The sequence below is a fragment of the Phaethon aethereus genome (assembly GCF_964289735.1).
Source record: "Phaethon aethereus genome assembly, contig: HAP1_SCAFFOLD_631, whole genome shotgun sequence".
Classification (NCBI taxonomy): Eukaryota; Metazoa; Chordata; class Aves; order Phaethontiformes; family Phaethontidae; genus Phaethon; species Phaethon aethereus.
The window spans coordinates 1-22,387 of NW_028113832.1; the positions used below are offsets into that span (position 1 = coordinate 1).

At 72.3% G+C, this 22,387-nt stretch overlaps 5 protein-coding genes across 5 annotated transcripts; 3 read left to right on the plus strand and 2 right to left on the minus strand.

The window, feature by feature from the left end:
- Nucleotides 1-1,520: 1,520 nt before the first annotated feature.
- On the plus strand, nucleotides 1,521-7,245 carry ITGB7 (integrin subunit beta 7; the record flags this gene model as incomplete). Its single annotated transcript, XM_082016071.1, is given in 14 exon segments — nucleotides 1,521-1,706; nucleotides 1,709-1,729; nucleotides 1,805-1,878; nucleotides 2,910-2,985; nucleotides 2,988-3,113; nucleotides 3,676-3,846; nucleotides 3,936-4,177; nucleotides 4,743-4,901; nucleotides 4,973-5,068; nucleotides 5,136-5,225; nucleotides 5,325-5,465; nucleotides 5,793-5,980; nucleotides 6,387-6,610; nucleotides 7,019-7,245. Coding segments are annotated over 14 exon segments (1,869 nt in total). The 5' UTR covers nucleotides 1,521-1,672.
- Nucleotides 7,246-10,693: 3,448 nt separating this feature from the next.
- Nucleotides 10,694-12,798, minus strand: ZNF740 (zinc finger protein 740; the record flags this gene model as incomplete). Its single annotated transcript, XM_082016073.1, has 7 exons — nucleotides 10,694-10,783; nucleotides 10,887-11,005; nucleotides 11,093-11,216; nucleotides 11,358-11,429; nucleotides 11,535-11,621; nucleotides 11,988-12,119; nucleotides 12,781-12,798. The coding sequence occupies 7 exons, from the start codon at nucleotides 12,796-12,798 to the stop codon at nucleotides 10,694-10,696; spliced, it is 642 nt and encodes a 213-aa protein (XP_081872199.1).
- Nucleotides 12,799-14,954: 2,156 nt separating this feature from the next.
- Nucleotides 14,955-18,288, plus strand: CSAD (cysteine sulfinic acid decarboxylase; the record flags this gene model as incomplete). The annotated part of the gene is made up of 14 exons (XM_082016074.1): nucleotides 14,955-15,080; nucleotides 15,180-15,306; nucleotides 15,701-15,791; nucleotides 15,925-16,031; nucleotides 16,180-16,295; nucleotides 16,395-16,474; nucleotides 16,570-16,624; nucleotides 16,731-16,847; nucleotides 16,970-17,034; nucleotides 17,161-17,242; nucleotides 17,329-17,528; nucleotides 17,627-17,678; nucleotides 17,912-18,001; nucleotides 18,091-18,288. 14 exons carry the CDS (start codon nucleotides 14,955-14,957, stop codon nucleotides 18,262-18,264), a joined length of 1,482 nt encoding a protein of 493 aa, XP_081872200.1. The 3' UTR covers nucleotides 18,265-18,288.
- Nucleotides 18,289-18,425: 137 nt separating this feature from the next.
- On the minus strand, nucleotides 18,426-19,141 carry LOC309416532 (uncharacterized protein; the record flags this gene model as incomplete). Its single annotated transcript, XM_082016075.1, is given in 2 exon segments — nucleotides 18,426-18,673; nucleotides 18,676-19,141. Coding segments are annotated over 2 exon segments (711 nt in total). The 3' UTR covers nucleotides 18,426-18,428.
- A 2,059-nt stretch (nucleotides 19,142-21,200) lies between these two features.
- Nucleotides 21,201-22,337, plus strand: SPRYD3 (SPRY domain containing 3; the record flags this gene model as incomplete). Its single annotated transcript, XM_082016072.1, has 5 exons — nucleotides 21,201-21,328; nucleotides 21,405-21,480; nucleotides 21,562-21,686; nucleotides 21,936-22,071; nucleotides 22,149-22,337. Coding segments are annotated over 5 exons (654 nt in total), but the record flags the coding sequence as incomplete, so codon positions are not given.
- Between the last annotated feature and the right edge of the window lie 50 nt (nucleotides 22,338-22,387).

Sequence of the window (22,387 nt, forward strand, 5' to 3'; positions counted from 1 at the left end):
GGGTCCCACAGGCGCGGAGCGAGCCATCACGCTGAAGATGGAAATCCCGGGGCCGATGCCCCCCCTCATCCGGGAGATGCTGGAGAACCCCGAGATCTTCCAGGAGGAGGAGGCGGCGCGGCCCCCCCTGCCCCCGGAGCCCCCCGCCGCCCAGGACAGCCCCCCCGGGCCCCTGCCCTCCCCATAGCCGCCCGCCCGCGCCGGGGGCCCCGCAGCCCCCCGCCGGGGTTGGACACTCACAACTGCCTTCCAGGGCCCCCCCGGTTTGGGGGGGCCCCAGAGACTGAGGAGCCGGCCCGGGGGCACCCCGCGGCCCAGCTGCTGCCTTAAGCTGGGGGGCCCGGGGGGGCCCCCCTCCCCAACCTCAGCTTCACACCAAAGCCCCCCGCAGCCCCGCCGCCGCCCCCACCCTTGTTCCGGGGGGTTTGAGGGGGGCAGTGAGGGACAGACCTTGCCCCCCCTCGGGTAATCCCTGGCACCCCGGGGCTGCCCCCCGCTGGGGAGGGCCCGGGCGCACAGGATGTTATTTATTGGGGGGGGCAACCCCCCCACCCCGGCGCTGCTGGGGCGCAGGCGGGACCCCCCCATTCCGGGGGGGGGGGGCATTTTATTTGCTGGTTTATTGTCGGGGGGGTGGGCGCTGCTTGTGGGTTTTGCTTTTTGATGCTGTTGGGGGGGGACCCTGAGGCCCCCCCCGCTACCCCCCAGCACAGAACACTATAGAGACCAAAGACGGGGGGCATGAGGTGACCCCCTCAAACCTCCCCAGTGTTGCTGGGGGGGTCCCAAGCCATAGCTACGATGACCCCAAGGCCATGGGGGGCCCTGCCCTGGCCCCCCCCGGAGCAGCTTGACTGGGGGGGTCACACCCCAACCGCCCCCAGGACCAAACTGCTCCCCAAATGTCTGTTACCCCCAGCCTGGCTGGAGGGGGCTCCCTGCCCCCCAACTTGCCCCTCCATTTTGGAGGTGCACAGCCAGTGGAAGGGCCATTACACTACAGGGGGGTGCCCCCCCCCGCGGCCGCACTTTCACCCGTTATTTATTCCTTTGCGTTTACACCGGGGTCCCCCCGGCCCCGGGGGGGTCCCCCCGCCGCTGCCCCTGCTGCCCCCCCCGTGTCCAAGCTGCCCCCCTCCGAGGGGGCCCCCCGCCATGTTTACAGCCCCCCCCCCGCCGGGGGGGGCACGGGGCTTTTCTATTTTTGCAAAATAAAGTGATGGAAATTTGGGGGGTCCCGCTGTGCTGTAGGGGGCGGGGGGGCCCCCGGGGGGGGCGCCCTTGGGAGCAATGAGGGGGGACCCTACGGGATGATGGGGGACGGCCGGGGATGGGGGCACACCCCGGCATAAGGGGGGGCACCTCTGGGTCATGGCGGGCACCCGGGAGGGGAGGGGCCGCCCCTGGGGCGGTGCAGCCCCCCAAGACAGTGGGGACCCGGGGGGGGGGAGCACCCCCGCGGAGCCGCCCCGGGAAGCCCGTGTCGTGTGTGTCCCCCCAGGGACTCCCTGTGACTCTCCCCGACCCCCACCCAGGGGTGCCGCCACCCAGGGGTGCCGCGGGGGGCGAGGCGCGCGCCTGGGTCCTTCCCGCCGGGGGGGGGGGGCAGGGCGCGGGGCACCGCCCCCCCGTGCCCCCCCGCCCCGCCCCCGGCGGCGCGCGGCACCGGGCCATGGGGGGGCTGCTGCTGCTGCCGCTGCTGCTGGCGGCCCCGGGGGGGCCGGGGCAGGTGGGGGGCGGCCCCGGGGGGCACCGGGGGGGTCCCCTCCTCCCCCCTGGGCCCCTGACCCGCGGGTGTCCCCAGGGTCCTGTGAGCCCCAAGCGTCCTGCGAGGCGTGTGTCCGCTCCCACCCGCGATGCGCCTGGTGCGAGGACCCGGTGAGTGCGGGGGCCCCCCCGGGGCCCGGCCTCGGGGCTTCCCCGCCCCGCTGGGGGTCGCGGCGCCCCGGGAGGGTCCTCGCGTCCGTGAGGGTGGCGGGGTGGCTTTGGGGTCCTCCGGGGGTCGCAGGGTGGGGTGGGGGAGTGGGTGCCGTGGGGTTCCCGTGTGCTGTGGGGGTCCCCGTGTCCCTCGGGGTCCCCCTGCGATGTGGGGTCCCCAGGTCCCTGGGGGTCCCCGTGTCCCGTGGATTCCTTGTGTGCCATGGGGTCCCCAAGTCCTTGGGGGTCCCCGTGTCTCGCCGGGTCCCCGTGGGATCCCCGTGGGACTGCAGTGCTGTTGCAGTAGGGGTGCAGCGGCGCGGGGGGGGGTTGCTGTCCCTTGGGGCGTCCCTCGGGGCGACGGTGTGCTGTGGGGTGGCGGCTGTGCTGTGGGGTCCCCGGCGTGACATGGGGGTCACAGTGTCCCGGGGGGCCCTGCTGAGGCACGAGGCCCCTTCTGTGCCCTGGGGTGCCGGGGGGGGTCACAGGCTCCCTGGGGAGCGTCCGCCTGGGGGCTCTGGGGGTCTGCTGTGGGGTCCCCACTTGTCGCTGGGCCCCAAGTGTCCCATGGGGGTCTTCGTGTGCCATGAGGCCCGGCGGGTGCCAGTCCCTCGCCCCCCTCCCTTGCGTGACACCCCCCCCCCTGCGGTTTGTCACCAGGAAGCAGCGAAACCTCAGTGACAAACAGCCGGAGGGGCCCCCGCCCCCCCCAGCACGCGGCACCCGCCCGTGGGGTGCGGGGGACCGTGGGATGCTGGGGGACTGCGGGGCGCTGGGGCGTGGGTGCGGGAGGGATGCTGCAGAGGGGTGTGGGGTGTGGAGCGAGGGGGGCCGGGGCGCCGGGGGGCTGGGGGCGCGGGGGCACATGGCGCGGTGGGTGCAGGGGCGGCGGGGGGTGGCGTGTGGGGCACAGGGCGATGGGCGCGGCGCGGCGGGGTGCAGAGCCGTGTGGGGCTGCAGGGGGGGCTGCCGCTGACCCCCGTCCCCCGCAGGACTTCACACGCGGGGGGCAGGCAGAAGCCACCCGCTGCGCCCCACGGGAGGCCCTGGAGCGCGCGGGGTGCCCCCCGGCGCCGTGGTGGAGCCCCACGGCAGCGCGTGGGTGCTGGAGGATGAGGAGCTGCTGGGCCCTGGAGGGGGGCGGGGGGGGCGCGCCCAGCTGCGGCCCCAGAGCGTCCGGCTGCTGCTCCGGCCCGGTGAGGGGGGTGGGGGGAAGGGGGGATGGGGGGATGGAGGAGGATGGGGGGAGAGGGAGTGATGGGGAGATGGGGGATGGAGGGAGATGGGGGGGATGGGGGGATGGAGGGAGATGGGGGGATGGGGGGATGGAGGGAGATGGGGGGATGGGAGGATGGGGGGATGGAGGAGGATGGGGGGATGGGGGGATGGAGGAGGATGGGGGGATGGGGGGATGGAGGGAGATGGGGGGGATGGGGGGATGGAGGGAGATGGGGGGGATGGGGGGATGGAGGAGGATGGGGGAGAGGGAGTGATGGGGGGATGGGGGATGGGGAGAGATGGGGGAGAGGGAGGTATGGAGGGAGTTGGGGGGCATGGGGGGAGATGGGGGGACGGGGGAGATGGGGGAGGGAGGGGTGGGGCAGGCAGATGGATGGAGAGGAAGATGAGGGTTGGCTGGAGAGGAAGGACGGACGGGGGGAGGGAGATGGAGCCGCCCGACGGGGGGTGCCAGTGGGACAGGGGGGAGCGGGGGGCTCGGCGGGGGGAGGCCCCCTGCCCCCCTGACCCCCGGCGCAGGGGAGGAGCAGAGCTTCCGCGCGCGGTTCCGGCGGGCGCGGGGCCGCCCCGTGGACCTCTACTACCTGATGGACCTGTCCTACTCCATGCGGGACGACCTGGCGAGCGTCCGCAGGCTGGGCAGCGACCTCCTGGCCGCGCTGCGCAACGTCAGCTCCTCCGTCCGCATCGGTGGGCGCGCGCCGGAGGCCGGGGGTCTCCGCGGGGTCTCTGGGGCGCTCGGCCGCTCCCCCGGCCCCGAAAACTCGGTTCTCCGCCAGGTTTCGGCTCCTTCGTGGACAAGACGGTGCTGCCCTACGTCAGCACGGTGCCCTCCAAGCTGCGCAACCCCTGTCCCGAGCGGCGGGAGCCCTGCGACGCGCCCGCCGCCTTCCGCCACGTCCTGTCCCTCACCGCCGACGCCGGGGAGTTCGCCGAGCGCGTCAGCCGCCAGCGCATCTCCGGCAACCTGGACGCGCCCGAGGGCGGCTTCGACGCCATCATGCAGGTGGCCGTCTGCGAGGTCAGCGGTCCGGGGCGGGAGCGGGCAAGGGAGGGGGGATGCGGGCGAGGGCGCGCGGGGGGCTCGTAGGAGTGAGCGGGCGCAGGCGTGCACGTGCCAGCGAGCCTGCGCGCGAGAGCGTCCGCAAGTGGACGCGTGAGGATTCCTGCGTGCAAGCGCACGGGCGAGCGCGTCTGCAAATGTGCCCGCGTGCAAGAGCGCGTGCGAGGGCGCCTGCCGGAAAACGCGCTTGCCTACAAGTGAGCCTGCAAGCGTGCCTGCACGCGAGCATCTGCAAGCGCACACGGAAGCAAGAGCGCACGCAAGTGCACAAGCAACCGTGTCCGTATGCGCACCTGCGTGCAAGAGCGTGTGCGAGCATGCCTGCGAGCGCGCCTGCGTGCAAGAGCACCAGCGTGCAAAAGCCCGCGCAAGCACGTGCGCAAGCATGACTGCCTGCAAGTGTGCGCGCGGGCGTGACTGCATGCACCAGCCTGTGCCAGCGTGCAGGCAAGCGTGCCAGCGCGCGCGCAGGCGTGCAAGGCAGGCGTGCGGCGCGTCACGCCGCCCCCCGCGCCGCCCCCAGGAGCGCATCGGCTGGCGCCCCGTCACCCGCCTGCTGGTCTTCGCCTCGGACGACACCTTCCACACGGCGGGGGACGGCAAGCTGGGCGGCATCGTCCTCCCCAGCGACGCCCGCTGCCACCTCGACGCCAGCGGCGTCTACACCAAAAGCCACCTCTACGTAGGTGCCCGGAGATGGGGGTGGGGGGTGCGGGAGGGGGGCACCCAGCACCCATGCCCCCCCCCTTGCAGGACTACCCCTCGGTGGGACACTTGGCCCAGGTGCTTTCGGCTGCCAATATCCAGCCCATCTTCGCCGTGACGGCTCCCACCGTCCCCGTCTATCAGGTGGGTGGGTGGTGGGCGGGGGGCCCCGCCCGGGGGTCGCGGCCCCCCTGAGCCCATCCGCGCGCAGGAGCTGAGCCGCCTGATCCCCAAGTCGGTGGTGGGGGAGCTGCGGGAGGACTCCAGCAACGTGGTGCAGCTCATCGCTGACGCCTACGACGTGAGCGGGGGACACGGGGCGCCCGGGCGCCCTCGGGGGGGGGGTGCCCCCCCCCGAGGGGGGCGGGGGGCGCTGACACCCGTGGGTGCCCCCTCCCAGAGCCTCTCGTCCACGGTGGAGCTGCAGCACTCGCCGCTGCCCCCCGGCATCAGCCTCAGCTACGAGTCCCACTGCGGGGGCCCCCCCGGCCCCCCCCAGCCCCATGGCGGCCGCTGCACCGGTGTCCGTGTCAACCAGGAGGTGGGGGGGCGTCGTGGGGGTGACGTGGGGGACACGGGCACGGGGGGGTGGACATTGGGGGCATGGACACGGGGGGGGGTGTGGGGCGGCGGCCCCATGGGGCAGCGGGCAGGAATGTGGGGCACCACATGGAGGCCCGGGGTGTGGGGCACGCAGCGGGGGGCAGAGCCACCCGGCACCCACTGACCCCAGGGGCCGATTTTGCACCCATCCCTGTCCTCTCATCTTGTGGATCCGTGTGTCCGACCCGCTGTGTGTCCCTCTGTGCCTCCCGTACTGTGGGTGCCCCCCCCGCGATGGGGTCCCCATGGGTGCCCTCCTGTGCAGGTGACCTTCACGGTGCGGGTGCGAGCGGGTGCCTGCCTGGGGTCCCCACAGCGTGTGGGGCTGCGGGTGCTGGGCTCCACCGAGGAGCTGAGCCTGGAGCTGGGCACCCTCTGCGGGTGCTCCTGCACCCACCGCCAGCCCCAGGCCCCCCTCTGCCACGGCGGCACCCTCCTCTGCGGGGTCTGCAGGTGGGGGGGGCCGGGGGGGATGGTGGCAGTGGGATGAGGTGGGCTGGGGGGCGGGGGGGTACATGGGGTGGGATGAGAGGTAAGGCGGGGAGCTGGGGGGCGGGGGCGGCAGTCCATGGGCTGTGTTGGGGGTCTGTGGGGCAGGATGAGGGTCCAGGGGGTGGGGTGAGTGTCCATGGGGCGGGATGAGGGGCAGTAGGATGGGCTGGAGTGGGGCAAGGGGGGCAGTTTGGGGTCCATGGGCGGGGGGAGCAAGGTGGTGGGGGTCGACGGGGCGCCAGGAAGGGGGGATGGGACAAGATGGGGGGAGTGCGGTAGGGTGGGGGGAGCAGTGGGGGGGATGCCGGGGTGGCGTGGGGCGGGATGGAGCTCCGTGGGGCCGACCGCGGCTGAATCCCGCCCCCAGGTGCCCGGAGGGCCGTCGGGGCCGTCGGTGCGAGTGCGAGGGGGCGGTGGCGGAGGCGGCGGAGGCGGCGGGGGGCTGCCGGCCCCCCAACAGCACGGGGCCCCCCTGCAGCGGGAGGGGCCGGTGCGTCTGTGGCGCCTGCGAGTGCCCCCCCGGGCTGAGCGGGACCCTCTGCCAGTGCGACAGTGGCGCCTGCGAGCGACACGAGGGGCTGCCCTGCGGAGGTGGGGGCGCGCGGGGTCCCCTCCCCGTCCCACGCCCTGCCCCCACGGGTCCCGTCCCCCGGGGGTCCTGATTCCCGCTCCGTGCCCTTGTCCCCACTGGTCCCCTCCCCACTGTGTGTCCCGGTCCCCGTGGGGGTCCCGTTCCTGTCACTTGCCCCTGCCCCACAGGTCCCGTCCCCATCCTATGTCCCTGTCCTATGGGTCCCGTCCCCGCTGTGCATCCCGTGGGTCCGGTCCCCTCACGTGTCCCTGGCCCCAGGGGGTTCCCGTCCCCGTCGCACGCCCCTGTCCCCACGGGTCCCGTCCCCGCCACATGTCCCGGGGGGGTCCCGTCCCCACGGGCGCCACGGCGGGGAGTGGGGGGCGGCGGCGGCCCACCGGGGCCGCCTGACGCCAGCCGGTGCGCAGGCCCGCAGCGGGGCGAGTGCGTGTGCGGGACGTGCCGGTGCCGCGAGGGCTTCGGGGGCAGCGGCTGCGGGTGCCCCCTGGGCCGGGGGCGCTGCCTGCGGCGCGGCCGGGAGTGCGGCGGCCACGGGCGCTGCGTCTGCGGGAGCTGCGTCTGCCGGGCCGGTTACCTGGGCCCGCGCTGCGCCCGCTGCCCCGCCTGCCGCACCCGCTGCCGCCGCCTCCGGTGAGCGCCGGGGCCGGGGGCCGGGCGGCGGGGGGGCGGGGTGCTGGGGGGCCGGGGGTTCAGGTGCTGGGAGCTGGGGGTCGGGGTGTGGGGGTGCTGGGGGGCCGGGCGGCGGGGGGGCGGGGTGCTGGGGGGCCGGGGGTTCAGGTGCTGGGAGCTGGGGGTCGGGGTGTGGGGGTGCTGGGGGGCCGGGCGGCGGGGGGGCGGGGTGCTGGGGGGCCGGGGGTTCAGGTGCTGGGAGCTGGGGGTCGGGGTGTGGGGGTGCTGGGGGGCCGGGCGGCGGGGGGGCGGGGTGCTGGGGGGCCGGGGGTTCAGGTGCTGGGAGCAGGGGGCCGGGGTGTGGGGGGGCTGGGGGGCTGGGGGGCTGAGGTGCTGGGGGGGCTGGTGGCCGGGGGGAGCCAGGCTGCTGGGGGCCGGGTGTGCTGGGGGTGCTGGGAACTGGGGGTCAGGGTGCCGGGGGGCGCGGGGCTGGGGGTCGGGGTGCTGGGGGGCCGGGGTGTCGAGACCGCGCTGGGGCTGAGGACCTGAGCGTGGAGGGGCTGGGTGCCCTGGGGGGCCGGGGGCAAGGCCAGGCCCTGACGGGGCCCGGGGGTCCCCAGGGACTGCGCCGACTGCGGCGCCTTGGGGCGGGGGCCGCTGCGGGGGAACTGCAGCCTCGCCTGCGCCCGCGTCAGCACCCGGCGGCTGCCCGCGCCCCCCCCGGACCCCCAGGGCTGGTGCCGGGAGGCCACCGAGGACGGCCGCGTCCTCCTCTTCCTCATCGAGGGGGCGGGCGGCGAGGAGGAGGAGGAGGAGGAGGAGGAGGAGGAGGAGGAGGAGGAGGAGGAGGACAGGGAGCTGACGCTGACCGTCTGGGCCGAGGAGGGTGAGCGAGGGGCTCCGTGGGGGCCCCCGGCACCCCAAAGGACAACCCTGCCCATGGGAGGGGGCGTCCCTGGGCCCCACGGGACAGGAGGGGGTGCTGCACCCATGGGATCCCCATGCTCGTGGGACCCCACACCCATGGGCCCTGTATACCTGGGGGGGGGAATCCTTGCACCCACAGGCCCCTGGGGGAGGTGGGTCTTTGCACCTGCAGGACCCCACGGGTGGTGGGTCCTCACACCCATGGGACCCCATGCCTGGGTGGGGGGTCCTGCACCGGGCCCTCGGGGCCGGGCGTGGGGGGTCCTGCCCACACCTGACCCTCTGTGGCAGCCGGGGTGGAGTGGCCGGTGGCCGCGCTGGTGGCTGGGCCGGTGGCCGCGCTGGCGGCGCTGGGCCTGTGCCGCCTCTGCCTGGAGCTGCGCGCGCGGCAGGAATACCGGCACTTCCAGCGGGAACGGCAGCGCGCCCGCTGGCACGAGGTGACCGCCCCCCCCGCCCCCCGCCCCCGGGGCCACAGACCCCCCGGGGCCAGGGCCCTGATCCCCAACCCCGCGTCCCCCCCACAGATCAACCCCCTCTTCAGGAGTGCTACCACCACCACCCCCAACCCTGGCTACCAGCCGCGGTGAGGGGGCAACGGGGCTGTCCCGCGCGGCTCCCGCCCTGCCGTGCCCCCGGGGCCACCCCCGGAGCCCCTGTGCCCCTCCTCGCGGTGCTGAAAGACCCCCAATAAAGGTGTCCCCAAGGCTGGCCACCCCCTCCCTTGACACGTCCCAGGGGGCGGGCAGGGGGTGCTGGGGGGTCGGGGGCCGCTCCCGGCTGCATCCAGCCGCCCCCAGAAGAAGCGGAGCCCGGGGTAGAAAAAAGAAAAAACCCGACGAGTTTTTATTTAAATAAACCCTAAAGGCCGGGGACCGACGCGGGGGGCGCGAGCTGGGGACGGCTTCGACAAACTACGGCGTGGAAGTGACGCAGGGTCAGTCCCCGCCCCGGGACCCCCACCAAAATCCATGTATTAAACCCCAAAACAGCAACAACAAAAAAAAACCACCCCAAAAAAAAAGTGAAGCCGGGGGAGGGGGGGCGGGGGGGTCTGGGTGCGGCCGCTGCACTTTTGCCCTCGTGGGCGCAGATGCCGAAACCCCGGTGCCGTCGTTTCACTCCCGGTTTTGGTCAGCATCCCCCACTTTCCCACGGCAGCGCGGGGTGTGGCCCCCGCCGCCCCCAAAGCCCCAGCGCGGCCCCCCTGGCCCGGCGAGGGGCGAAACGCCAGCGGGGAGTGGGTTAGGCCGGGGGAGGGCTCAGCCCCGCACCAAAGCTCTTCCCCGCGGCATCGCCGGAGGGGGCCCAAACCGGGGGTCCCGCCTGTCGGGGGTCCCGGCCCGGCAGCGATGGAGATGGTGCCGGCACAAAGCCCCCCGGGTGCCGCCCCCCAGGCGGTACCGACCCCGGCTGCCGGCAGCGCCAGACAGAGGAACAGGGTGCCAAAGCAATGACACAGCGGGGAGCAGCACCCAAATTCGGCCCTTTTGCCCCCGTGGCACAAGCCGTGGGCCGGGCTGGCACCCAGCACCCATGCGTGGGGCACCCGTGCTTTGGGGGGGCCGCAGAGGGAGCAGGGGAACTGCCAGGCACCGTCGGCCGAGCCAGGACTGTCCCCAAAGAGCCACCTCTGCTCCGGCACCCCCAAAACGCAGTCTGGGGGCAAGCGGGGGTGAGGCCCCCGCGGCGGGGGGTAGGGCTGGGAGCCGGGGGGCGCGGCGGCCACCCCCTGCCCCCCCGCAAGGTGCCGGGGCTCTTTGGGCCGAGGCTCGTCCCCTTGGCACTGGGTGCTCCCAGTACACGGCCCCAGTTTCAGGGGTGCCCCCGAGGCGCGTCACAGCCCTGGCCCCCCCACCAGAGCCAGGGGTGGAGGCGAGCGAAGGCGACAGCCCCAAAACACACGCAGAAAAGAGAAGAAAACCCCAAAAAACCCCACCCCCCCAAAAAAACCCCGAAAGCCATGAAAACTCAAAAGGAAAAGGGAAGCGCCACTGCCAGGCCGGCCCCCCCGCCGCCGGGGCCCTGCCAACGCTTGTTTTTTCCTTTTTCTTAAAAAAAGGGGGGTTAGAAACGGCTCCTCCCTGCGAGACCCTCCTACCTGAGAGCCGAGCGCCCGCGCGAGCCCATCCGGCGGCCGAAAGGAAGCGGTCGGGGTTGGAGGCGTCCCGCTTCGGCTCCGCTTTGGGCCGGCTTGGGGCTCCAAGCCTTTCCTGAGAGGGGGAGGGCAAGGATTTGGGAGTAAAAGGGGGGGCGGGGGAAAGGGGGGCTGGAGGCAGGTTTGCGGGCAGCTGCCTGCGCCTTCTGCCGCTCGAGAAAGGTTCTTCCAGACCGTCTTTGAGTTATGTACAGTGCCGTCGGCTGAAAGTCCGGGCGAGCGGCCGGCTCTTCCTCATCCCCGCGGCGGGGAGCTGCAATGGGGGCGAAAGCCCAGGAGAGACGGAGGAGGAGGAGGAGGATGAAGAGGGGAGGAGTGGAGGGGTGGCGAGGAAGGAAAGCCAGCTGCCGGCGGTGCTGCCGGGCGGTGCCGCGGCTCCGCTGGGCTCCTAGAGCAGCAGCTGCGCGTCGGGGCTCTTGGTTTGGCAGCCTTGGCACATCCGCTTGTGTCGCAGCAGCCGGTCTGTCCTGGAGAAGCTCTGCCGGGGAAGGAGGGGGGTTACCAGCCCCGGGGGGGGCACCCCCCACCCCGAGCCCTGCCCGGACCCCCGGGAGCGGCTCCGGGCGCCCGCGGGGCCGTACCTGCAGGCAGCGCTCGCACTGGTAGGGCTTCTCGCCGCTGTGGACGCGCTTGTGACGCTCCAGGTGGTATTTCTGGATGAAGCGCATGTCGCAGACGTCGCACTCGAAGGGCTTCTCGCCTGCGGAGGGGGCAGCGACCGAGTGGAGGGGGGCGTTTATTGAGGCGGCCCGCGCTCGCCCGCGGGGCGCCCGGCGCCCGGCGTTACCGGTGTGGATGAGGATGTGCCTCTTGAGGTGGTAGCTGCTGCGGAAGGCGCCGAAGCAGTGGTCGCAGATGAAGTTTTTGGGGATGCTCACCTGGAAAGAGCCGTTCTGCTTGATCACCACCATCTGCGGAGCACAGACCCCCCCCGTCAGCGGGGCGGGGGGCACAATCCTGCCCCCCCAGCACCGCTGCCCCCCGCCCCGGCCATCCTGCGCCTGCCGGAGTCTGGGAAATCTTCCTCCTCCTCCTCCTCCACGGCGGCAAACCTGGCTGCCGAGGCGGGATCCTCTCCGGGAGGAGCGGCTGGGTCCCTTGGCGCCGGCCACCCGCTTGCGGCGCTGGCACGGGGAGGGAGGGCTGGGTCAGGCACACCCGTTCCTGCCCCGGGACCCCCGTCCCAGCACCGCCCCCCGGGCCCCCGGGAGCGCGGTCCCACGACCTGCCTTTTTGATGGATTTTTTCGGCTGCGAGGCCTCGGCCATTTCCTCGTCTTTGCGGCTGCGGGACTTCTCGCCGTCCTGACGGAGAGCCTCGAGAAAATCAGATTAGAGGAGGGGAAAATGACATTAAAGGAGAAGAAAATCGAATTGAAGGAGGGAAAAATAAAATGAAAGGAGGAAAACATAGAATTAAAGGAAAGAAAGTGAAGTTAAAGGAGAAAAAAATCAGATTAAATGAGGAAAAATCAAACTGAACCAGGAGAACATCGAATTGAAGGAGGAGAACATCAAACTGAAGGAGGGGAACATCGAATTGAAGGAGAGGAACATGGAATTGAAGGAGGAAAAACCCCAATTGAAAGAGCAAAAAAACAAATTAAAGAAGGAAAAAGTCAAATTGAAGGAGAAGAGAACAGAAGCCGAGCCCCCCGTGCCCCTGGCGGGGAGCGGCCGTACCAGCACGTCGGGGCTGCTCCCCCTCTCCCTGCTCTCGCCTTGTTTCGAGCTCTGTTTCGGCATCATCTTCTTACTGGCGACCGTCGGCACCAGGCAGACGCCGGAGAGGCCCTCGCAGGCCAGGAGGCTCGCCTGCCGGAGAGGGGGAGAGGCGGCCGAGCTGCAGGCGCCCACCCGGCCGCCGAACCCCCGCCCCGGCCCTTCGAACGAACCCAGAAACAAAAACCAAACCCTTGCGAGGGGGACGGAGACCGGACGCCTTCAACCGAGCGCTAGAAGGGGGCCGGGGCGGGGGAAGGCGCGAGCCCGCCCCCCCCTTCTCCCCAAAGCCCCCCCCTTTTTTTTTTTTTTTTTTTTTTTTAATTTTTCGTTTCGGCGAGGCCCCGCCGAGGACCTAATGGCTAACGGGAAAGTTTGGATGATCCCTGGAACGGCGGCCGGGAAAGCTCCGCCGGCTCCGGAGAGGACCCAGGATGGGAGGGTGATGGGGTGCGAGGCGGGGGGAGCCCGCGCCGGCACCCGCCGCCCCGGCGGGGAGGGAGCTGCCGGGCCGAGTGCTCTTCCCCCCCCTCCCACCACCACCAGAAACTTCTCAGCGTTGGATCTTGGGGTACGGGTGGGAAAATTGGGGCTCATTACCTGAGCCATCTTGTGTCTGTCTGTCTGTCCTCGACAAACGGATTGTAACAATTCTTTAGCCTTAATTCTCGCCCAGGAAAGGAACTTTTTTAACGGTTAGAAAGGTGGGTTCAGTTAATCATTTTTTTTTTTTTTTGCCGGGCTCGTCCAGTACCCTCCACTTTGCCGACATCTTTGCCGCGGTGCCGCGGGCGCGGTGAGGCGCTCCCTCCTCAGCCCCGGCCGGGGGGGGGGCTGGCGGGGTGAGGCAGGGGTAGGCAGCGCGCAGGCAGCTGCCCGCAGGCTCCTTAGAGAGGGGACATCTCCCCCCCCCACCTCCCCGTCTTCCCTGGGGCGGGAGCCGGCTCCCCACGGGGACACGCCGCTGCCGCCGCCGCCGTGGGTCTTCGCCTGCGGGGAGGGAGAAGAGGTTATGGGGATGGGAGACCCCACCGGTCTTGGGGGGGGGACCCCAGCCCCAAAGCTGGAGGGTCTCGGTCCCGCTGCACCTCACGGGGACAATTTGGCTGTGGGAGAAAGGAGGTGGTTGGGGGGTGGCCCAGTCTGAGGGGGGGTCGGGTGGGTGACGTGGGGCGGGGGGAAGGCGGGGGCTTGGGGGGTGACCTGGGGGGGATGGGTGACCCGGTGCTGACCCCGGGGTGCTGGAAGGGGGCGGTTCAGGGCAGGGTGACACGCTGGGGGGGGGGCTGATGCTGGTAGGGACCCTGGGGGGGGACGGGGAGGGGAGCGCGGGGGTGACTCCGCATGTGGGGGGTCCGGGGGGCGGGGGGCGTCCCGGGGAGGGCACCAGGGGTCACATCGGGGGTCACACCGAGAGGGGTCACACGGGGGGGAGGGAGGGTGTCACGGCAGGGGGGAGGGGCCGCCCCTCCCGTCGGGGACGCACGCGCCTGCGCGCTGGGCCCGCCCCGCTATCGCCCCCCCACCCCCCACTGCCCCCTCCCCTCCCCCTCCCGGTGCCGCCCGGTGGGGGCGGAGCCGAGGCGGCGGCGCGCGCGGCCGGGCCCGGTGAGGCGCGCGGGGCCCCCGTCGGGTCGGGTCGGGTCAGGCCGGGCCCCCGCCCCGCGCTCCGTGCCGGCGGGGAGGGGCGGGTCCGTACCTGCCGCGGCCCCTCCGCGCTCCGCTCCGCGCCGCCCGCCGCACCGACAAGTTTACAAACAGCCGCGGCCCCAGCGCCCCCCCCCTTCCTCGGCCGCCGCCGCCGACCCGGAACCGGAAACACCCGCCCCCGCCCGCGCTTCCGGCGGGGGCGGTGGGGCGGGGCGCGCTCCGCGCATGCGCAGGCTCCGCCCCGCGCGGCGCCATATTAGAGTCGGGCTGTTGCCGGGGTAACGGGGCGGGGCGCGGCGGCGGGTCTGGGCCCGGGCCCGGTCACCCCGGCGGAGCTGCCGGTACTTTGTTGCCCCGGGGAGGGGGCGCCCCGCCGCCGGGGCCTCCCGCCTCCCCCCGGGGTGGGCCGTGCCTCCCCACATTGCCCCTGGGGGCAGCTTTTATCCCCCACCCCCCTATGGCCCCTTGTGGGGCCCCACCCCGCTGTGGGCCCTCCGGGGGGTTGGTGTTCTCCCGCCCTGTCCCCCACCTCATTGCCCCCCTGGGGCAGTTCCTGCCCCTCCCCATGGCTTCCTGCTGCAGCCGGGGGGGGGAGGCGCACAAAGGGTCTCCCCCGGCTTGGCAACAGGCCTGTCCCTGGCCGGGGGCTCCCGCTGGCTGCGTGTCCCCTGCCGGCTGGGTGGCCCCAGCACCGCGGGGTGGTAGTGCCGGGCCCCCCCCGCCGTCCCCCAACAAGCCAAAGCCACGTCCCTGGCCCCCCGCCTCCCCGCCGGCAGCCCGGTGGTCTCGAAAACAACCCTGCGCACGGTGTGGTGGGATGGGGGCCTCGGGCCCCCACCGCGGGCTGCACGGGGAGGGGACACACCAGGGATGGCCGCTCTCCGCTGACTGCACTTCCCATCACTTTCCCGCAGCTCCCTGGAGACACCGTCCCTGCTTTGCCACCCCTGCCTGCACCCAGGCAGCTGCCGGCCTCCCAGGGGCTCTGAGACCCCCACCAGCGTGAGGGCACAACTTTGGGGAAGCCCCGGGTGCGCCTTTAAGAGCCTTCAGGGCCATGTACTTTGTCCCTTGTTCCTCTGCGACGACGTGGCCAAGAGGAAAATCCTTGCCCGGGCGAGGTGAGGTTGAGGCAGGAGCACATTACCCCTCCACGCTTCCCAGCCGGCACGCTCCGCCAACCCCTGCAAAGGGTGAGAAAGCAGGGGGGTCCCTGCCTCCCGGCACGTGGCAGGGGGTGACGGCCATCCCATGGCTGCGCTGGCCGAGACTGGCGTGATGGCAGAGAGCAGCTGGCTGGAGCATCCCGGCTTGGATAAAGCAGCCGGGGAGGAATTCCTGCAGAAAGCCTTCCAGGTCCTGCTGCATGAAGCCGTACGGAAAGGGACAGATGTGTCCGAAAAGGTGGGTGAGACATAGAGCCCCCCAGCGAGGTGGTGGGGACGGGGTGGGTGTTCCTGCCTGGCTGGGGCTGAATCCTGTGCCCCTTCCCCTTCCCTGCAGGTCTGTGACTGGAAGGAGCCGCAGGAGCTGCGGGAGCTGCTGGACCTGGAGCTGCGGGGTGGCGGGGAGCCGCCAGAGAGGCTGTTGGAGCGCTGCCGGGACGTCATCCGCTACAGCGTCAAAACCTGTAAGCACCGCCGCCTGCGCCCCGCTGCTCCCGGTCCAGCCCCAGCCAGTCCCAGTTCAGCCCCAGCTGGTTCCAGTTCAAGCCCAGCAGGTCCCAACTGGTCTCAGTTTGGCAGGCAGCAGCTGGATACAAGGCTGCCCCCCACCCCAGCCAGTCACTGGGGTCATGGGTCCAGCCCGGTCCCACTCATGTCCCTGTCACATACCCAGGTCTGGGTACGGCCTTGCACCGTCCCTGTCCCACACACGGCTCCAGAGGTGGCCCCACTCCCACGGGTGACAGTTGCCCCCTCGTGGCAGCGTCCCCAGGGCCCGAGTGCCTGTGTGACAGGGGTCTCGTGAGGGGGGGCTCCTGTTGCCCTGCACCTGAGGCTGCCGCTGTCTAATGCCCCCAGGTCACCCTCGCTTCTTCAACCAGCTCTTCTCTGGCCTGGACCACCACGCACTGGCGGGACGCTTGATCACCGAGGCCCTCAACACCAGCCAGTGCGTCCCCGAAAACAGAGGGGTGGCCTGAAGCAGGGGTGTTCTGGGGTGCTGAGGTTTGGGGTGCCTGGAGGAGGGGTGGGGAGTGGTGCCAGCAGGCTGACCCCCCCACGGGTGCTGCGTGCCCCCGTAGATATACCTACGAGATAGCCCCGGTGTTCGTGCTGATGGAGGAAGTGGTGCTGGCCAAGCTGCGGGAGCTGGTGGGCTGGGGCAGCGGCGACGGCATCTTCTCCCCGGGTACCTGCATTGCTCCTGGCCCGACGGTGGCCTGTCCCCGACCCTGTCCCCGCCTGGGACCCCAGCGGTGGCTTGTCACTGTCCATGACCATGGCAGTGGCTCGTCACCATCCCCGGCTGTGACGCGGCTGTCCCTGTCCCCGGGCAGGAGGCTCCATCTCCAACATGTACGCCATGAACGTAGCCCGGTTCCGCCGCTTCCCGGAGAGCCGGCAGAAGGGCAGCTGGGCTCTGCCACGCCTGGCCCTCTTCACCTCCCAGGAGGTGTGGAGCAGGGCCGCAGGCTGCGGGGTGGGGGGCCAGGAAGGGACTTGGGGTTAGCTCCCCCGCCCCAGATCTGAGGCCCATCTTCTCCCCGCTCAGAGCCACTACTCCATCCAGAAGGGAGCCGCGTTCCTGGGCATTGGCACCGACAATGTCCACCTGGTTGGGACTGATGAGAGGTGAGTGTGCCAGGGCTGATCCCGGCCGCGCTGCGCCGGCTCCCGCCGCCCCGGCCTGTCCCCGCGGCCGCTCCTCTTCGCTCCCTGTCCCTCAGGGGGAAGATGATCCCCGAGGAGCTGGAGAAGGAGATCCAGAGAGCGAAAGCCGAGGTGAGGCAGGGTGGGGGGCACAGGGGAGGGTCCCCACGGAGCCGCGCCGGGGTGCCGGGGCAGACCTGTCTGCAAAGGGCTCCCCTGCCCCCCCGCTGCCCCCCAGGGTGCCGAGCCCTTCTTCGTCTGTGCCACCTGCGGCACCACTGTCCTGGGCGCCTTTGACCCGCTGGGCAGCATCGCCGACCTCTGCCAGCGCCACGGCCTCTGGTTCCACGTGGATGTGAGTAACGGGGGCTGGGGGACCCATGCGTGCCCCCTTGGGACCCCTGGGCTGGCCCCCCTCTTCCTAGGGTGCCCAGAGGGAGGGTGCCGGCTCTGACCCCCCCTCTCCCTGCCCGGCAGGCAGCCTGGGGCGGCAGCGCCCTGCTCTCTGGCAAACACCGGCACCTCCTGGCTGGCATTGAGAGGTGAGCAACCCTCCCAGCTCTGAGCTCGGCCACAAGACGGGCTCAACCCCCCTGTTTAAGGAGCTGGGGACCCCCCTCTCCCCACGCCAGGAGCTCTCCGCCCCCCCCAGCTTCCCTCTCCCGCAGGGCCGACTCGGTGGCCTGGAACCCCCACAAGATGCTGGCGGTGGGTTTGCAGTGTTCGGCCTTCCTGCTCCGCGACACCTCCGTAGGTCCTGCAGCCCCTTTCCCCCTCTGTGGGTCTGCCCCACATCCCCCCCCTGCCGGTTAGAGGGTGACCGCTGTCTCCCCCAGGGCCTCCTGCAGCGCTGCCACGCTGCTGGCGCCACGTACCTCTTCCAATCCGATAAATTTTATGACGTCGCCTACGACACGGGGGACAAGACCCTGCAGTGCGGGCGCCGCGTGGACTGCCTCAAGCTCTGGCTCCTCTGGAAAGCTGCCGGGACAGAGGGGCTGGCGCGCCGTGTCGAGCGGGCCTTCGCCTTCACCCGGTGAGCGCCGGGCAGCGGCCATGGGACGGACGGACACAATGATGCGCGGATGCCGTGGCCCCCCGCTCCCGGGCCTTCACGCTCACCTTCTTCCCCAGGTACCTGGCCGAGGAGGTGAGGAGGAGGGACGGCTTCCAGCTGGTGCTAGAGGTATGGCACCTCGCCAGGCTCGGCCGCGCACCGGGGCGGTTTTATATGTGTCCCCCCTTAATAACAGCCTATGGCAGTGCCAAGCCCCGGGGAGCAGGACCACCCACCCTGAGCTCTGCCCTGAGGTTTGAATGCCCGAAGCGGGGATGGGGGGCAAGCCGGTGACCCCCGCCATGGTCGGGGGCTCAGCGAGGGGCCGTGCTCCCGTTCCTCCTCTCCTCTTCCTCCCACAGCCAGAGTTCATCAACCTCTGCTTCTGGTTCGTGCCCCCCAGCCTGCGGGGCAGGGAGGACGACCCCGAGTACTGGCTGAGGCTGGGGAGGGTGAGTGCTGGAGCTGGCCGCTCCCCCAAGACCCCCCACCCCCAGCTGCACCCCCCCGACGGCCTCTCTCCCCCTGCCCCCCCACGCAGGTGGCCCCCGCCATCAAGGAGCGGATGATGAGGAAGGGGTCCATGATGGTGGGCTACCAGCCCCACGGCACCAAGGTCAACTTCTTCCGGCAGATTGTCACCAACCCTGCCGTCAACAAGGCCGACCTGGATTTCTTCCTGGACGAGATCGAGAGGCTGGGCCGGGACCTGTGAGGGCTCCACGGCCGCATCACCCCCTCCCTCTGCCCGGAGCCCCCCAGCCCCGGGTAGGAGGAGCGGCGTTCCTCCCGGCACCTCCGTCCCCCCCAAAATGTGGAATACGGGCGAGCACGCCCCAGGGACACCGCTGGAGCCAGGCAGGCGGAATAAAAACGCTTTTACTCTGCCCTTTTCCTCCCCGCGAACGGGGGGGTGGGCAAGGCCCCCTCCTCGCCCCCGCAGTCCCCCTGGCAGCTCTGGAGGAAGTCGAGCACCTCGGGGTCCAGGCGGGCGCGGGCCAGGCAGGCGCGGAGGCGCGGCGCCGTGGCCTCCTGCTTCTCCCTGCGCCGCCACTCCCGCAGCATCTCGAAGCTCTGCATGACGGCGTTGTGGGGGTTGTCCTCCCGGATCTGGTCCAGGCGCTCCTCTCCAGCCCCAGGCACCCGATCCCCACCTCCTCCCACTCCCTGCCCAGCCGCTGGGCCACCCCCAGCAGCTCCTTCTCCGTCAGCCGCGGCGGGCGCGGGGCCGGAGGGGAAGACACGGGCGGCGGCGGCGAGACGGGTCGCTGTCCCGCGTCCTCCCCGCAGCCCGACGGGACGGAGCCACCGCCGCCATCCCCCTTCTCCCCAGGGGCCTCCTCCTCCGCACCGGGGAGCTGGTAGAGCCGGATGAGGTCGTGGCGGGCGAGCTGGCGCAGGAGGTCGGCGATGAGGTGCAGGGCCTGGCCAGGGAAGCGCTGGAGCAGGAGGCTGCAGAGCTCGGGGCGCGTGGCGGGGCCCAGCTGCGCCAGCGGCACCCGCTCCTCCAGCAGGTACTTGAGGCTCTGGAACTGCTCCTCCGTCAGCGCCCGCTGCAGCGCCAGCAGCGTCTCCCGCTCGCCCCGCGCCATCGCGTCCTGCGGGGGGTCCGTCAGCCCTGCGCCCCACAGGCTGCCGTGGGGCCAGGTCATCCTGCGCCCCACAGGCTGTCATGGGGCCGGATGTTCCTGCTGCCTCACAGGCTGCTGTGGGGTCAGGTCACCCCCCGTGCCTCACAGCATGCCGTGGGGCCAGGCATCCTTGCTGCCCCACAGGCTGCCGTGGGGCTGGATCACCCCGTACCCCATAGACTGCCATGGGGCTGGATCACCCCATGCCCCATAGACTGCCATGGGGCTGGATCACCCTGTACCCCATAGACTGTTGTCAGGCTGGGTGTCCCTCGTGTCTCCCAGCCTGCCGTGGGTCTGGATCGCCCCGTGCCCCACAGACAGCCGTGGGGCTGGGTGTCCCTGGTGGCCCCCAGGCTGCCGCAGGGCTGGATCGCCCCGTGCCCCACGGGCTGTTGAGGAGATGGGTCACGCTGTACCCCACAGATCGCAGTGGGGCTGGGTCGCCGCGGTGCCACCCCACACTCCCCAGCCCGCCCGGTGCCCCCCATCAGGCCAGGTCCCCCCGGTGCCCCCCGCGTCCCCCCCGCCCCTCACCGCGCTCCGCTCCGCGCCGGTCCCGCGCGGGGCGTGGCCTCGCGTCTCCCGCCAGGAAGTCGGGGCGGTTGCCAGGAAACGGGGGGAGGGCGCGGCTTGGACAAGAGCGAGGGCGTGGCTTGGGCAAGAGCGGGGGCGTGGTTTGGTGATGGGGCGTGGCTTGGGGCGGTTTGTGGGGGGTGGCTCTGGGGGCATTTGGGCGCCCGGGGGCCGCCCGAGGCGGGGGGGGCGGGGGCCGCCCCGGGGCACAGCGGGGCTGCAAAGCCGGGGGGCCCGTGCGCCCCGGGGGGTCTGAGCCCTCTCTTGGGTCCGCCGGCAGAGGCGGCCCCGGACCCCGCTCGCGCGGTGCTGCGGGACCGGGGGCCCCGGGCCCTCTGCCCCCCCCCGGGCACCGGCGGCGCGGAGACCCCTGCGGGCCGAGCTGCTGCCCCCCGGTCCTGCTGCGGCCCCGTCCGCCGCCGCTGGGGGGCGCCCCGCCTCCCCGGCCGCCCTCGGTAACCGGAGCCGCCTCCGCCCGCAGCGGCGGCACCGGGGAGCAGCCGGGGGCGCAGCGGGATCGCAGCCCCGGGCACAGGCCCCCCGGCCGGGGGTCCCGGGGGTGACTGTCCCGTGGGTCCGGCCCCCGAGCCCCAGCCCGACCCCCCGTCCCGGTCCCGCTGCCCGCCCGCCCCACAGCCGTGCCCCCCTCGGCCCCCGCTGCTCGCGGAAGGCCCCCGACCCCCCCGCCCAGTGCCCGCTCCAGCGCTCCCAGTAACGACCCGTCCCTTCAGGGTCCCCCAGTGCCCACCCCGCTGTTCCCCGGCCCCAGGGGGCGCTCTCTCGCCCTCATCGCCCCGCTACCAACCCCGGGCCCGTGGGGTCACGTGACCTAGGAGTGCGCGCTCATCCGTCAACGGCGGGCTCCGCCCCCACTCGCTCCTCCGGCCTTCGATTGGCATTACGAGCCGTCGGTCGGGGCGTGCCGGGTGGCGATTGGCCGAGCGGGGCGGCGGGGCGGGAGGAGGCGGAGGCGGAAGCGCGGGGCCCCGGATGTGAGTGAGGGCGGCGGGGCCGTGGCGCGAGCGGAGCCCATGGAGGGGGCGGGCGGGGCCGGGCCGGTGAGGGCGGGGGCGGCTCTGGGGTGGGGGGCCCGGGGGGGCGCGGTTGTGGAGCCGGGAGAGGCCCTGGCTACGGCGGGAGCCGGTATGGGCGGCTGGGGAGGGGAGGGGGCAGTTGCGGGGCTGGGGGGACCCCGGCTGTGGGGGGACCCCGGTTGTGGGGCCGGGCGGGCCCGGGGCTGGGGGTGTGCCCGGGCACGGGGGGCTTGGTTGAGTGTCTGGGGGGGGCCCGGGTGTGGGGCCAGGTAGTTGTGGGGCTGAGTGGGGCCTGGTGGTAAGGGGATGGGGAGCGAGGACGGGGAGGCCGTTGCTGGGAGCCCCATGCGGGGCGGTGGCTGGGGGGCGAGGGCCGCCTGACCGCCGCCCCCCGCAGGCCGCCCCCCGCCATGGATGACCTCCACCGGCACTACCGGTGCCTCAGCTGGCGCCGGCGCATCCGGCAGATCCGCGAGGGCCGGGCCGGCCGCGGCCCCGCGCGCGCGCGGCACATCCTGGTGGACGGCGACACGCTCAGGTGGGAGGCGCCCGGGGGGGCCGCGGGCCTGTCGTGAGCGTCACCATCACCGCGGCCGTGCCCTGTGTCCCCCCAGCTACCACGGGAGCTCCGGCGAGGTCGGCTGCTACGTGGCACCACGGCCCCTCACCCGGGACAACAACTACTTCGAGGTGCGTCCGGGGCCCCGCTGAGCCCAGGGGCGGCGGCTGCCGCGCCCGCACGCGCAGGGTGACAGTTCTGCCGGCCCCCAGGTGTCCATCGTGGACAGCGGCGTGCGCGGCACCATCGCTGTCGGCCTCGTCCCGCAGTACTACAGCCTGGACCACCAGCCCGGCTGGCTGCCCGACTCTGTGGCGTACCATGCTGATGACGGCAAGTGAGTGGGGGGCCAGCAGGACCAGGGAGGGTGGCCATTGGGACCCATGAGGGGGTCGCCACCAGGACCCATGGGGGGCCACCAGGACCCATGAGGGTGTGGCCACCGGCAGCCATGTGTGGCCACTGGGACCCATGAGACTGCCATATGGCCACTGGGGAGCGGATTTGGGGGGAGCTCGTGGCCTCTGGGGTGGGCGGGGATGTGGGCTCGGCCGCCCTTCCCTGTGATGCCCCCCGGCCCCCCCAGGCTGTACAGCGGCCGAGCCAAGGGCCGGCAGTTCGGCAGCAAGTGCAGCTCCGGGGATCGCATCGGCTGCGGCATCGAGCTGGTCTCCTTCGAGGTGCCGACGGCACAGGTCTTCTTCACCAAGAACGGGAAGCGGGTGAGCACCCCCACCCCCGCTGCCGCCCCGGCCCCCCGGCACCGCCTGAGCCCCGGCTCCCCGTGCCCCCCACACAGGTGGGCTCCACGGCCGTGCCACTCTGCCCCGAGGGGCTCTTTCCGGCGGTGGGGATGCACTCGCTGGGGGAGGAGGTGCGGCTGCACCTCTGCGCTGAGCTGGGCCGCGAGGAGGACGATGGCGCCATGATGGTGGACAGCGGCGAGGAAGAGTGGGGGCGGCTGCACGACGTCAGGGTCTGCGGCACGGTGAGCGCTGCCCTGGCCTCGGGGGGCGGGACACGGGGGGTGGGTGGATT